Source organism: Acanthaster planci, linkage group LG18 (assembly GCF_054643075.1).
Source record: "Acanthaster planci isolate LZ-2023a linkage group LG18, COTS_SCS, whole genome shotgun sequence".
NCBI lineage: Eukaryota > Metazoa > Echinodermata > Asteroidea > Valvatida > Acanthasteridae > Acanthaster > Acanthaster planci.
In genome coordinates, this window is record NC_141794.1 from 3,817,555 (window position 1) to 3,832,237 (window position 14,683).

Sequence of the window (14,683 nt, forward strand, 5' to 3'; positions counted from 1 at the left end):
TCGTGGTCACAGGTCGTGTAGAATGCAGCCAATCACAGTGCAAAGCTATCAGCCCCCTTAAACGCCTCACTAATTATGCTCAAAAGAGGGCGTACTGCATAGCACCAATAAATATGTATATGTCTCATCTCACAATTGAACAAATTTAGAGACCATGGTTTGAAATGATGATATCAACTATGTCAAAGGCACTCTTTCGGCTTCACTTGGGTTCTGCGTAATGTTCTGTGCACTAAAAGTGAGGTTATTTGATGTCCAAATTTCTGAATGACCCTTTTCAAAAAGATAGACAAATTCTAAAGTTACAAAATAGGAGAAAGCGATTAGCTAGCCAGTGTAAATCGTTCACAATCAACAGAAGGCACTCCTGCGACGCATGTTTACCTTCAAATGAAATGCTTCAGGCTGATACGATACATACACTTTGCCAAATAAATTATCGAATCCGCCAATCAATTTTGTATCATAACACATTAAATTTCCCGTTATGTCATGTTTTGCTCAAGTATTTAACACATACACTTTCGAAACAGATTGTACAAGAAGTAATTTCAGGTGGAAATGGCCGTTTTCTTACATGGTTTTCATTAAACTGTCAACCAGTAAGTGAGAGAGGAACCAAGTAATGTTTATCTTTGGCCTCCTAACCGAGACAGAGGGCTTGAATTTTAAACAATGAAGATAACAGTCATATAAGAGTTATTCCTAATTTAGATACAGTTCAGTACAGTTGACAGTCACGTCTTTAATAAAAGTTGGAACTTGAGTGCTTCTTTATCGGGTAATCTAGTAAATTGGCACATGTATACATAAGGTAATTCACAGGACAGAGCCTTGAAAGTGACATGTGATGCCTTGTGCACTGTGAACAATCCCCGGAGGAAGGACACAGAAGGAGTTTGAACTTCCCGGGCTATAACATCTGGCCAATTCCCGCTTTCTGGCATGCCCGGTATGTCTATAGGCAAGCGCTGCTATATCTTATCACGCACCGCCTGTTTCACAACTATAAGCCCCCTTTGTACCCCATTATAGTCGCCGCAATTTCTCACTGGTAATCTGCATCCTTAAAACGTCGTGTCCTGCAGTATAGGAAGTTGAATATTCATGTCATCGTTGGTGCTTAGTATGATCAGACATCAAACTTAATGTTTGCGCAGCTGCTTTTTATTAGGCTGTGTACCTGAAGTGGTCATGTGCAGTTATTGCCCTTATCGATATTGCCCTTTCTTCTGGACTTATTTTGGGAATAAATAGCCAAACTGTTTATACAATTTTGTGTTTTATTTGAATCATTTTTATTACGGAATTTACACAAAAGATATTTCATGAGATCTAATGATCACTCCTTGTGATGAAACAGCGCATTTTTGTTTGTGATCTTAACTGTCCTGTGGTAGTCAACATGTTGTTGGCCAGTCTGAGCCAAATTCGTACAAAGACTTTGAAAACTAATTTTTTGATGTGACGAACTAACTCACAAACACTGCATGGATAATGAACAGTGTGTCAAAATCTAAAAAAAAATTATTCACGACGGCAAAAGTAAATTTAATGTTAGATATTTTTTCTTTTGATTTCCTGGTCACAGCAAGAAGTTATAGTTAATCACAATAAACGCCACAAATATTGTAACGATATTACTAGCCCGAATTGTTCGGCTAAACTGCAGGCAGTAATCAGGCATTTTTGGAATGTTTGCTATTGTTCGTTTGACAGGGCGGCAATGATCATCGAGCACTTTGATGTGCAAGAGTTGTAACTTCTTCTGTGTCTTTCCTCCATGGTACAATCAGACAGTGGGATAATTTTCGAGCACATGTATGCTCTGGCAAGTGTAAAAACAGTCCATTAGATCCAGCGGCCTGCTTCAGGCGAGTTGTGATACAATTTCAGAATTGTTTTTAGTGTCTTTGACCCAAGTTTCACAGTATATTTTCGGATTGACCTTATGAGTTGCGTCAGACCGAAAAAGTGCCTTGAAGGGTTAAGATTATCATAAGGAAAAACTCACACAAAAATCGTTTTGGCAGATATGTCTAACATAATAAATAAATGGCACAAAATTGACATTTTCTATTCCTCAGTATAATGCCAAACATCGCAAGCAAGGAATTTAATTGATATTATTTACAGAAATCATGAAACATAGGCAAAGATGCGTATATGTCAGTTTTATACTCTTACGAAGAAAGTCCGTTAATAGTCTGTGATAAACTCTTCTACCGGAAGTGTCTCTCAAAAATCAACAAATGTCAGATTTCAGAAAGTTCAAGGTTTCAAAAGTTAGGGTTTTCGAATAAAAGAACTTGATGTTTCAGGCTGGATTATTTGGCAAATTGCTTCAAACTGTCAGGGTTGTCAACACATTGTTGGCAGGGACTGGTAAAAGACTTCTTGGTGACTGAAAGTGGATGCAGGAGTAGCGATGACCCCGCCGCTGGATTGTTTTCCCTTGTCACTGGGAATGCAGGGACGGTGACTGGCGGCCCAGATGACGCAGGCGCTGGTGGAACTGGACTCTTCTCCCTAGGTGAGGAGGTAAGGTACCCAGGGAACGGGTAGCCGCTGAAATAGGGTGGGGGAGGAGGTGGCGACATGCAGAGCTGGGGCTGATTGACGTAACTAACAACCCGCTTCATCTCCTCCAGGGCGTTGGCCTGCATCAAGATGTAGTTCTTGGCCAGGAGTAGGGTAGCGATCTTGGAGAGTTTGCGGACGGAGGGGCCGTGGGCGTAGGGGATGACGGAGCGGAGGTCGTCCAGGGCGTCGTTTAAGTCATGCATGCGTCGCCGCTCCCGGGAGTTAATGCTCAGCCGGTTCTGCTTGGAGTTCTTCCCGGAGGATCCGCTCGCCCTGACCTTGCCGCCGAGCGGCTTCTTGCCTTGCCGCAGCGCCCGGTCTTCGTCCTCGGCGTCCAGCGCTCCGTTGTGGTCCGGGGATCCACCCTCGTGGGCTCTCACGTCATCTCGCGAGAGCCGGTGGTGGACCTCATCCGACTCCGTCGAGGACGAGTTCTCGTCAGAGCAGATCTCGCGGTAACCGAATAGGCCCTGCGAGGGACGCTCCTCCTCGCCCACCCCAGACCCCCATGCCACTCCATCCACCTTTACCGCTGTGTCTGTCATTTTGTCCAGAGTTGACGCAATGGTCAATTGGGGGTGTGCATGCAGTGGTTGTGACCCACTAGTGACCCCTGGCATGTCGTAATGCCTGTATTTGTCATAACTATCGTCCCACGACATGTTAAAATCTGTCCAACCGTGTGTTGATAAACAAACGGAATTAAACGACTCAATTCGTGTAAGGTTTCACAGTTCCTTTTCAAAATCTGTAATTGAACAACCTCTGATAAATTCCAATCAACATTTAAGCAAAAAATGCTGTGACAAAAGGCCAGCCTTCCCTTTTGGACTCAAATATTCATGGTGACTTCACTGATGCAGTCGGTGCCTCTGTAAAAGTAGATTTTCTCAGAACAAAACGCTGTGGTAAGGGAATGTGCTGCGTCGTTTCCAGAGTCTTTCTTTACTCGTCAAGAATTGTTCTGGTAATTGTTTACAATGAAAAAAGCACAACTGTTCACCTTTAGTTTTACAGTAGTCTAGGCTGATTCCGGTAGTACCGGGTCGGTGTGTCTCCACTCCACGTGAAGTGCTGCACTCCTATGGTTGTTTGCAATCCTCGTGAAAATGTCATCAGAAGCAACGTGTACGCCAAAGGCCAAGCACTTCAACAGCCACTGGTAAAGGGTCCCGTTGGGTTGTCTTCCGTCGCCACGGTTATAAAACGGGAGCTGGGCTGCAGCTCGCCTTTTCCTGCCCGCCGTGTTGTGCCGCTACGTCAGCGTGTCGGCGCTTGAACGCAAGACCCAACGCCCCTGTTGATTTTTCACCATCAAAACCTCTTCAGCGGCCAGAAAAGCAAAGCCGAAACCTTTGACGAGGAGACCCCGTGCGTGTTGGAAACTGCCAGACGGTGTGCAGCGGAGTTGAATAGACGCGTTTTTTTTTTATACGGGCAAACCGGTCTTGGCTGGTCCCATGAGCCTTAGTGCCGCCCCTACATCGTCCAGGCCGCGCTTGCTCGGGCACGTTCATTGATATGTCAGTTCAAATAAAGCCAGGGCCAACGGCATTACCTAATTAATTAATCAGATCACAATGTGACAGCCTATCTCTGGGTCGTGTACGAAGTGGGACGGCACACAAGGCAGCTAGCAAGAAATCACGCGAAAATGTCGGGGTCCGACGACTCTTAGATGTCTAGAAGAAAAACCCAGATAACAGAATGCTACTTTTAATTGCTTGCAAGATCATTTGGAGTACGTGTTTACCTCCGATACTGACACCTTATCCTGATAATAAGAAACACTACCTGTAGGCAATTCGGGGTTACAATATCACCTGTTTCATACACACTTTAATATTTTAACTAGAAAATGACATTTTACAAATGGGAAAAATTCAACTTAATATGAATGCGTCAAAGAAAGCGAAGTAAGTCTGTCAGAGGGTCATGAGTGTAATGCATGAAAATTGTGTTTGTTATTTTTCACATAGCAAACAAATTACAAAATCTGAGTATCAGGTTGGTATTTTATGTAAAATGTGTGACTCCGAGGAAGCATAATACGAAGTACAATGTACGCGATGTCTAAATTTATAGTCAATGAGGTTTTGTAACATGACAGACGAGCAAAAATCAAATGTAATATATTTAAAATGTAACTGCAAACGGATGACGGAATTTTGACGAAAAGCCTGACCTGAGGTTTTAAACAGTGGAACATGCATGCCTATTTCTATTTCATAAAGACAAAAAGATGTCTGCGGCTAGTGTGTTTGGTACCGAGATGTCCGTCCACACGGAACGAGTTTGAGTGACGACAACTTGTCGAGCACTGGTTAGTTTCCCAGTTAACCCGTGCTCAAAATACATCCTGGGAACCAGGCAAAATCGAGCAGAAGTTGACAAAATGTCGTCATTCGAACTTAGAAAGGAAAAGAACCCAGATTCTGGCACAGACCCAGGCGCCCTCTAACAGCCGTCGGGACGCCATCGGCGGGCTTGGCCAGTCGTCACATCTGGTTGGCCCGACATCGCTGCACTTAAATAAATGATGGCTTTTATTCGGCAGCCGGGGCTCAGTGCAACGAGTCCATGGATATATAGATGGGCCGAATTCTTCCCCCATGCTTGTACCTTTGAAATTATATCGCGACAGGCCCTCCCCCTTCGTCAATTACGATCAATTCACAAAAAGACGTTACACTTGGGTAATGGATGACAACCTGCGTTGAAAAATGAATGAGGATAATTTGGCAGGCAGTTCACGTGCTTGAAATTATATGCAAGATGTACAGCAATAGGAAAGCATAATAGAGAGGGGGCGTGTCTCTATCAATGCGTAGGAGGGAACCCTGCAATAGTTTTCTTCAGTGCTAGTTTTCCAGCGTTGAAGAAAATGACCTCTTGCAATGAATGCCCACCTTGCACTACGAACTTTTCGTGTGGAAAGCATTGCATAGACAAATTTGTCCTGGGGAACATTCTGACGTCCAAAACTGTAGATACAGATAAAAAGTGTCAGCACGTCTTGTTAACGTCATCACATGCAGTTGAATTTTAATGCTAAGTAACGGTTGACACAAAAGATGTGTATTTTGAGGGTTGTTCATAACTGTCTGAAAGGGGAAGGTGTGATGGTTACCCGTATAATTTCATCGTTGAGAGTGGAATTTCTATAGCATACTGAAAACGCGATTGAAAATGTTAAAACATATGTAAAAGTCATGTATTGGGTTTTTTCAGAACTGAGTTTGTATACTTATTCACTCAAGGTGCCAGATAACGGCGGACGCCTTTTGTCTGCTGCTAAGATAGACCGCCGTATAGGACTATTCTCTGATACAACAGCAGGTACACAGACAACAATTGCGTCTCGATCAGAAATTATGATACTAGTTTCGTCGGCGGACGCCTTTTGCCTGCTGCTAATAGGCATATGTATCGTGTAAAGCATGCGCTCTAACAAATAGAACTGTTGCATTGCATGAAGTTATTCAGAATTTCATCTTCTGATGGAATTTATGAAAGATTTTGTAGTCTTCGAATTCAAGATCTGCATGTACAAGAAATAGAAACAGCATACCTATATATTATTAACTGTGTGGTCGAGCAATCGACCGACCAGACAGAGAAGATGGACACAGTTAGGAACCCACCTGACTGCCACCCAAAACAACAACCCAACCGACCGAGCTACCCGTTGATCAACCAATTGTCCAATTGACCAACCGGCCGACCATTTGACAAAAATAGAACGAGATAGAATAAAAATAACATCTCATGCAGACACCAATGCATAAGTGCCTCTTTAAGTACCGCACGAGGCATATTGCATTATTTATCAATAAAACGCCGTTAAATCCATCACCTGGGGGAAAGTGGATACAGAGATGGAGGAAATAAACAAAAGAAGCATTTCCTACTTTCCCACCATTTGGGCAATGCTATCGACCACTATCAGGTTGCTTTCTTTCCACGCAAATGGGGCGAGAAACATCTAAGTGGCTTTCTCGCGCCAAAAACAGCCCGGGGTTATGACTGTTGGTCCATGCACTGAAGCTCTTCCGTTGTTCTTTGACAGAAAATGAAAGAGCTAATTAAAAGCCTGTCTCGCGAATTCTCCGTCTGTTGATCAACCTGCAAACAGTCAACATTTTAGCAAAGGATGCACAAGATAATACTATTTTATTAATTCAGTAGTCTTCAATTAATAAAACAACTAAATGTTCGCCCAAACCAATGAATTTGCAGATGGATCTATTATACACGACACCGAAAATTTATCTATTAATGATAATTGTGAAAATTTATCAACAACTACATAAGGTCTTTGTCCGCCTCTCTAAATTCAAAAGAGTGAAAACTCAGTCTTTTCCAGTGAAAATTCACTCCCACGGTTGGAAACTAGGGACGAGACGTTTGAGAATGAAATTTCTTCAATCGAAAAGATCAAGTTTTCACTCGAGCTCCGACTGAAGTGATTATTTTGTCAGAGTATCTAAATTGAGGGTGATTTTCACTCTTAATCGCCTGTCCTAGTTTCAATCTTTCGGATTTAGAGAACGTTGCAGTTTCGGTAAAATGTTAATTCAATTGTTATTAAAGATCTCAAATCTGGTTATATCGTCGTCTCACAGTGTAAAAAAAAAAGTTAAAGGGCCTTTCTAACCATACAATACGAACTCAAGAGCCCTTAGAGGCAGCGGAAGCTTTGAGTGGTCTAATCGGATCACTTATTACCCTGAAAACATTCCCCACGACAGCGAGCAGAGTAGCTTGCCTCATCTTTGTTCTTACGTTCCTCCCTCGCTAAACACCAACATCACCCCGTCAGTGCGATGCGCTCCCTGGCCACACTGCGCCGCGCTTGATTACGTGGTCCCGCCAGATCAGGCAAGGCCGAGCGCATCCACATAATACCCTGCCCGGAAAATGCTATTTGGTGCCCCGCGCACCATATGTCCCGCAGCCGCTTACCCGATGGCCGCTGATCCGTGTGATGAAAAAAAATCAGCGGGTGAGAGGGGGAATATCTGACAGTACATCCCGCTGCGAAGTCACACGCTGGAGAAGCTGGCTTGGTTGGATTTATCGTGTTGCAATTTCACCATTCTCCTGTGATATCTCTTTGTTTTCCCCCGTTTTTGTCTTCTCAACCTTTTCCCCCGCGCAAGCGATCGAGTATGGCCCCGAGAGACCACAGTCCATTACGGGGGACCGAGCGATAAAGACGGCCACATCTGTTCGCTGCATGTGCGGTGTCGTGGGTACATAAACGGGCTAAAATTTTGATGGATAGGATTCGGGTTTGGAGTGAGGTTGAGACAGCTCAAGCCACGATGCTAGTTAATATTGAGACCAATTCGGGAAAAAGGTTTTACCATCATACTTACCCGATAAATTATTCCTTGAAGTATTTTTCAAGGAAGAAAAACACTTTCTTTTTGCAAAGGAGTATACTTAATAAACATTTGTTAGTCATTGTCAACGCAAAACATCTGAGGCATAACTACGGGGGTGCCCCCCCACGGATGCCCATGCCCTCCCCGCATTTGAAATCTGTGAATAATCTCCGTTGAAATGCAGCTGCAGCTCATTTTTTGGTGGTGCTCCGTGGACATTTAGCCCTAGTTACCGGTACGCCACTGCAAAATACAGTACATTTAAGCATGTTCTTCTTACAAATACACGATCTGTGAACATAAGTAAGACTGGTGAAAAATATCACAAAATGGAATGGAATTAATTTCAAATATTCTGTAAAAACAAAGAAACTATCTCAACTGATATAATTAAAACTCTATGTACAGTGGAATAAGTTGTTAAAAATGTTATTCTACTGGCACGTGGTATAAAACCATCTCAAGTTTGACTTGTTAAGACTATAACAATGTCAAGGAACATTGTCCCGAGTGAGGAAAATAGATTCTACATCACTCTCTAAAAAACTCCTGACCCAGAAGCGTATTTTTTATCTGCACATTAGCCTAGGGTTTTTTCCACGCATAGACCACCAGTCTTGCGCGTAATAGCATTTTGAAAAGTATGGGCAAACAACGAGCGGAGCGACGGATGGCAGCGCGTCCAGTGCGCATTACGCACAACACATTGTTTATGTATATGTGCTTCCAAATACGTTCACCTTTTTGCTCTTCGGTACTTTTTAAATGTTGCAACTGCATTGTTTTGCATCCCTATGGTCCAGATTAAGTAAAGAGAGGGGTTTTTTTTACAATCGAAAAATGGCTTCATATATATTTTTATGGCTGGAATTCTTTAATTGTGCGTAAATTCCCTGACCGAGGGGTGAATTTGCCCATAGTTTTGATTTTAGTCGGGCGCCGCGCAGATCACGAAAACCCCCGGTAGTGTAAAAAGGACCTGGCGGTCTATGCGTTAAAATGTCTGTTGCGAGACCCGCATTCCGTGTCAATCTGCACCCAGGAGTGTTTAGAGTGCAGCCAGACTTCATGGTGATCCTGATCAAAGAACATCAGTTATTTAGTGTAGAGAGACAGAGAAAGAGAGAAGGAAGAAGTATGGTTTAATTTTGACACACAAAATAAACCTCTAGAAATTCATCATAAAGTTTGCAATCAAATATAACGAATAATTTACCCGAACTATGCACAATCAAGGCTATCCGTCTCACCGGTTACTTGATTAAATAATGATCCAGAGCATCTGATTTAACATATTACAATACACCAATATTTTTCCTTCTGACGATACCGCCAATTTTAGTTTCAGCCACTATGAAACAGTGACACATGTTACCACTGCGTCATTCACAGTACCAACCAATGCGCAGAGGTCTTTCGGTAGCTTTTTTTAATGACGTGTTTGCCTTGTTGGACCATCTTAACGTACGCAGCACATCACTAATGGCACAGTAGACCGGACGCACGCGCGTGGGGTTTGTGACTCGCGAGTTCCATTGACTTGACTTTACTTTAAAAGCACACGTCTTTTTGTTATTAAACAGATCCCCCATCGATTCAAGAAGATTAAAAAAAAACCAACACGGGTTAAGCAGAATTTACATGAAACATTGACACGGCGATGGCATAGCCGGGGTCATAACACCTCCTTCCTGCTTTTCAGCTGGGCACCGCTCACTGGACTTAGGCCCTGAGTGAGCGAGAAGATATAGTGCCTTAGCAGCGCAAAAGTCATCCTGCAGGCCGGACTGTCCATACCACCGTGACAGGCTCCATAAATGCCATTCTTTAGTTCAGAAACCTTCATTTTATGAGGGGATTTCAATTTAACGTCATTTTTATGTTTTGATATGCCTAACTTCAGTATAGGTTGAAACTCAAATGATCTGAAAATAATCTGCAACGTACCCCAATGTGTACGTACATACATCTCATTGTCTCTTTACAAGATGTCATTACTTACTTTAAAGCAACAACCATCTCACTTTGGTAAGCCTGTCTCGACATTAAAAGAATAACAATTTAGCGGAGCAGATGTTGCACCGGTCCCTGGTGACTCTCCGATGATATCGGCGGGCCCAGATCCCAGCCTGGCCGTGCATGGGCGCGTGGGCCACGGCGCGCTGGGCTTAGCTGATAAACGAATTACATTAAGGAAAATTGACCGCGTTGCGTCAGGTCCACGGTGCGTCTGCCGTGCCGCATCGTCTGGGGGTATCAATTGTGATGATGTATTCCTCCTCGCAATCTGCATGACAGTGGAGCCGGGGAGTTTTTTTAATATAAGGGAGATCGTCTGAATGCGCGACAAGACGTGGCTAATATTTCGTAACTGACGGATTTGTAATTATCATTGATCGTCACTTAAATGAAAAAAAAACTGAATTGGGATTTTAGCTCGCAACACATTGAGGAAGAGTGTATATATTGGCTCTCCACAGATTCATTAACCCTGGCCTAAGCTAGCTGTCTCTCTTTTGGCAATGTTTCCCAGCGCGTGCTAGTCAGAGATCAACATGGGTTGGATTGATTGGTACCGTGCAGTTACAGTTACACTCATAATATTCATAAACCAGGCACGAAATGGGACAGAGGGGGCCCCTCCCCAACAAGTCCGATCCCTATACAGACTCCATTCTATTGTTACTTTTTCTGTTAACACACGGCGCCCAAAGGTACATCTCGTCCAATTTTCCTAGAAAAACGGGCCAGTTCGGTATTCCAAGGGCTTCTGAATTCATACATGAGAAGCAACACGCGTGCGCGAGATCTGCCTTATCAATGCGGTCGTGCGAGTCGGACGGGAGCTTTGTTCTCGAATGACCTTCTCATTTCAAAATATCGAAGTGGCTCATTGATATGGTACGGAACCAAAGTCAGAAATATTTATTCGACACCAGCAATGATAATTGCAACTGTACACTCTTGGTATTATCATAGCTATGGTATTGTAATTAGTGACTTAAAAATATCGAACCTCGTCATTAATTCGAGCAGATAGATACAGCAACTTCTGAATCTTTTAAACCCATATGAAGGGTCAGGCAGCGGACCCCCCCACACACATTTTCTCCAATATCGTCACAGTACATCTTTGTCAGAAGCCGAACCTGAAGGAGTTTTTCAGTAACATATTGCAGTCACTTTGAACAGGCCGTTCTCGCGCAAAGAGCATTCGAGACACGTCGGGAAAACAACCCACAACTTCTATGGACATGATGCTCAGTGAACGCGAACCAACGTGCGTATGGCCATTGACTGTAAAGTCAAAACCCTGCGTCATATTATATTTAAACTTCGTCTTAATACTGATAATGGGTGCTTTATGGCGTGCAAAATTAACATTAAATCCCCTAGTAGAGATATCTCTATTGCGCAACAGAGATATGTCTATTAAGTTACCGCTTCCGAGGTCAGCAGGTCGCCCTCGACTTTTGTGTTTAAATCTATCATCATGAGGGGTTTTGAATCTGCGTCTGTGTCGCAGTACGTGTACTCCCGTGGTTGTTTACATTAGGAAACTTTACACAACCCTCTGGCTCTTTGAAACTTTCTGCGTTATGTTACCATGACCTTTCTGTTGACCTAGTGTGCGGGACCGGAAACCATAATAGAGATATCTCTATCAAATCAGGACGTACAATAGAGATATCTCTATCAACTTTACACGCCATATTTACATATAGGTTTCAAAATAACCTGGCACTTGACGGCTGAGTTCTAAAGGGGCGGAACCAGCCCCCGGCTGTGAGATGGTCCAAAATAACCCTGCTCTTTTGGTACAGACAGCCTTGACAAAGTGCCTGCATCCACACATTCACTCATGATCAGTTACGCCACAGAAGTAGGTTTCTTAATGAGTGATTGATCGATCGATCGATTATTAATCAGTAAGAAATATCTGATATCTAATAAGTATACGGTTCACATTCGAGAAAGAATACGCACTCCAAACCGAACTGAGGAGTGAAACAAGGAACGTTTGTAACAAATTTTCTTAAGAGTCCCCAATTATTCCAGGAGAGGTCAGCTTCGCCGGGAAATAGACAAAAGCTTCAATTGTTTTCGATACATTGAACCAGTTACTGGGTCACTGTCGATTGAGGCCTGTCTTAAATCGTACCGACATATCCACACGGACTTTTAAAATACTGTATATGTCCGACACAGTAGTGAACTGTTTTCTGGGTGCCATTGCAGATAACTATTCCTATAACATGCTGAACAGCGGAGGCAATTTTGCTCCGAAGCTAATGGTTAGCAAGCTATACAGATCTCCCCACAGTCAACAACAGCGGCTACTGGCTTCCCCCTTGACTCTTCTGGGAGTTGAAGTTCCGACCCTCTAGGTTTCCTTGCTCATCCCCATCAGCCCCCCCCCCTTCAACTTACCCTTGATACATCGCCCGTGTCTCGGTAAACACAGAGCGCTTGTCAGTCTTGTCAAACACCGCGATTGCAGCCGCAGAGAGTACGCCAAAACGCAAAGTAAACAAGGGAGACAGAACGATTACGCCCGCGTGTATTTACTTTTAATCGCCTTGTGATACCTCCATCTGCTCATTCCTGGGCCGTCTTCCTCAATTCGAGGAAGAATGACTCCTCAGAGGGATTTGAGGAGATGCAGGGACTTAAGACGCTGTAATGAAAGCATGATATCAGGTCAGGAAATGGAAAAAGACAAAAGGCAGTTCGGAATCGCTTAATTAAGACTTGGACTTTTACGATGATTTCCGAATGAAGCCACTTTGCAACTGTAATTTGCACTGTAAATGGTAACAAAGCCTCTTGCGAGCTTGCCGCAAAGGGCTATTGCCTACGCATATCAACATGTCTTATCTAAAAACAACTACCTGTTCCCTATGTTTACCAATTCCACAAACCAAAGGAAAATTCACAATTTCGAGGACTGAGTGTGGATTTTGATGGGATATTATTATTTCATCGTTCCAGAGTTGGATCCACTTGATATTTTGAACAATTCTGACCGTTTCTGAATTCTATAACTTGTGTTGTTTGTCTTCTTTTGTCCTGTATTGTTGGGCATGCAATGGGCATGCAAAAAAAACAACAAAAACAAACAAACAAACAAACCCATAAGCTTCGTCATTTAGGATGATACCTCTAGGGTGTGGAAATAAATGTTACTGAACTGCATTGAACTGAACTGATCACAGCAACAATGCTAATGACATATATACCTCTCTCGTTTCACTACTTAAGTTATTATCTTCTTTTTGAACTGCGTAGTTTGCAGAGGCGTTTCCTACGCCAAAGCCCCCGCACGCAGTGGCGCGCATACCATAAGTGTGTCACAGGTATTTGTATCCAATTGGCGTGCCTTCCCAGTACATAAAGCGTACTTGCAAATAACTGAGACAATTTAGACCAGCTACGAAATCACAATTTAATTATAAAATTGTCACGACAACCAACTTAGAACTAGAGCCCAGCCAACAGGAACAATCAAAACAACCGGGGCTTCTCGGCTGGGCCTCCCCTCCTTGCATGCCTCTCTCATCGCTTAAAATTTCATCAAGGAATCCCTAATCCTATCCGAGGTAGAAAACCGGAACATGTATACAAAGAATTACCGGCCACGGTTCAGCAATAGCAATCTGGTCTCAGAAATCCCTGGGATCTGCATCCTTATGCCGCCACTGATATGTGTCAGTGGAGGGATTCGGAAAGAAGCAAGTAGGGGAAGGAGAGGGAAAAGTAATTTCGCTAATTGAATCGCGCTAGAAATTGCAGGAAGCGCGCGCGAATCGCAAGTGCATTAAGCGATGGCATATTGTCGTGTCGTCTGCCAAGCGATCTCTCAGCCCCGCCAGTTAGGCTCTTCCCATGCCAGGGTGGTGGTTCTGTTTTGTGTTTATATCTGTCGTGCACGGAACCGTTTTATGGGAGGAAAACACTGATGGCACAGTTGGATGAGGTGCTAGATTGTGGTCTGGCGAAGGGTTGGGATTGGGCGCGCGGATTACTGGTACCTCCGTACCTCATCGTCTGATGACTGACGCGATTCAGACGGAGCTCCGCAAACCAAACACTGGAACGGGCCCAACATCGGTGGACGGTTCTTGTATCATGGAGCAAACAAAAGTAACTTTACATCTGACAAACAAACCAAATTTCCCCATTTTCTCCTCACCTTGTTTGATGATCAAAATCCACCACAACAGTACGAACAAAATAAAAGAAAGTTGTCTCCTCGTACACGGCAATTGTTGCAACCTTTACTCAGTAACTGCCAGATATTACCATCGATAGGACCGTAAGAGCATTGACCTTTGACATGGATTACTTGAACCAGATTCTCGGATAAAGCAACAAGAGGAGACATTCATGTATTTCAGAACCTTGTTGGTAAGCCTCCTTGTGTTGCAATATCATATCGTATCATCATACGAGCAGTTTTACGTTCACTTCAGAAAATTTCAAAATTTGTACACGAGGTCTCCTGTTGGTACTGTAGTGATAACGGGCCAACATCCGCTATTCGCATTCTATTGACGATACATCGAACCGAAACTTTGGCCAAAGCACCAGAAGACAGAAAAGGTATAGCAGAAGAAGTAGTGATAAAATTCAGTCTTTGAAGAGTTTAAGAAACGAAAATACTAATAATTTGGGAGCAACGATGTCTCGGAGTAGCTCCCCGCAGGAAA

At 43.4% G+C, this 14,683-nt stretch overlaps 1 protein-coding gene across 1 annotated transcript in view; it reads right to left on the reverse strand.

The window, feature by feature from the left end:
- Positions 1 to 418: 418 nt before the first annotated feature.
- The window catches only part of LOC110980922 (uncharacterized), a 40,982-nt gene continuing 26,717 nt past the window's right edge, over positions 419 to 14,683 (reverse strand). The window contains exon 2 of the mRNA XM_087148890.1: positions 419 to 4,265. Within this exon, the coding sequence (XP_087005016.1) occupies positions 2,328 to 3,245 (918 nt within the window). The 5' untranslated portion in view covers positions 3,246 to 4,265 and the 3' untranslated portion in view covers positions 419 to 2,327. The remainder of the gene's footprint in view (positions 4,266 to 14,683) is intronic.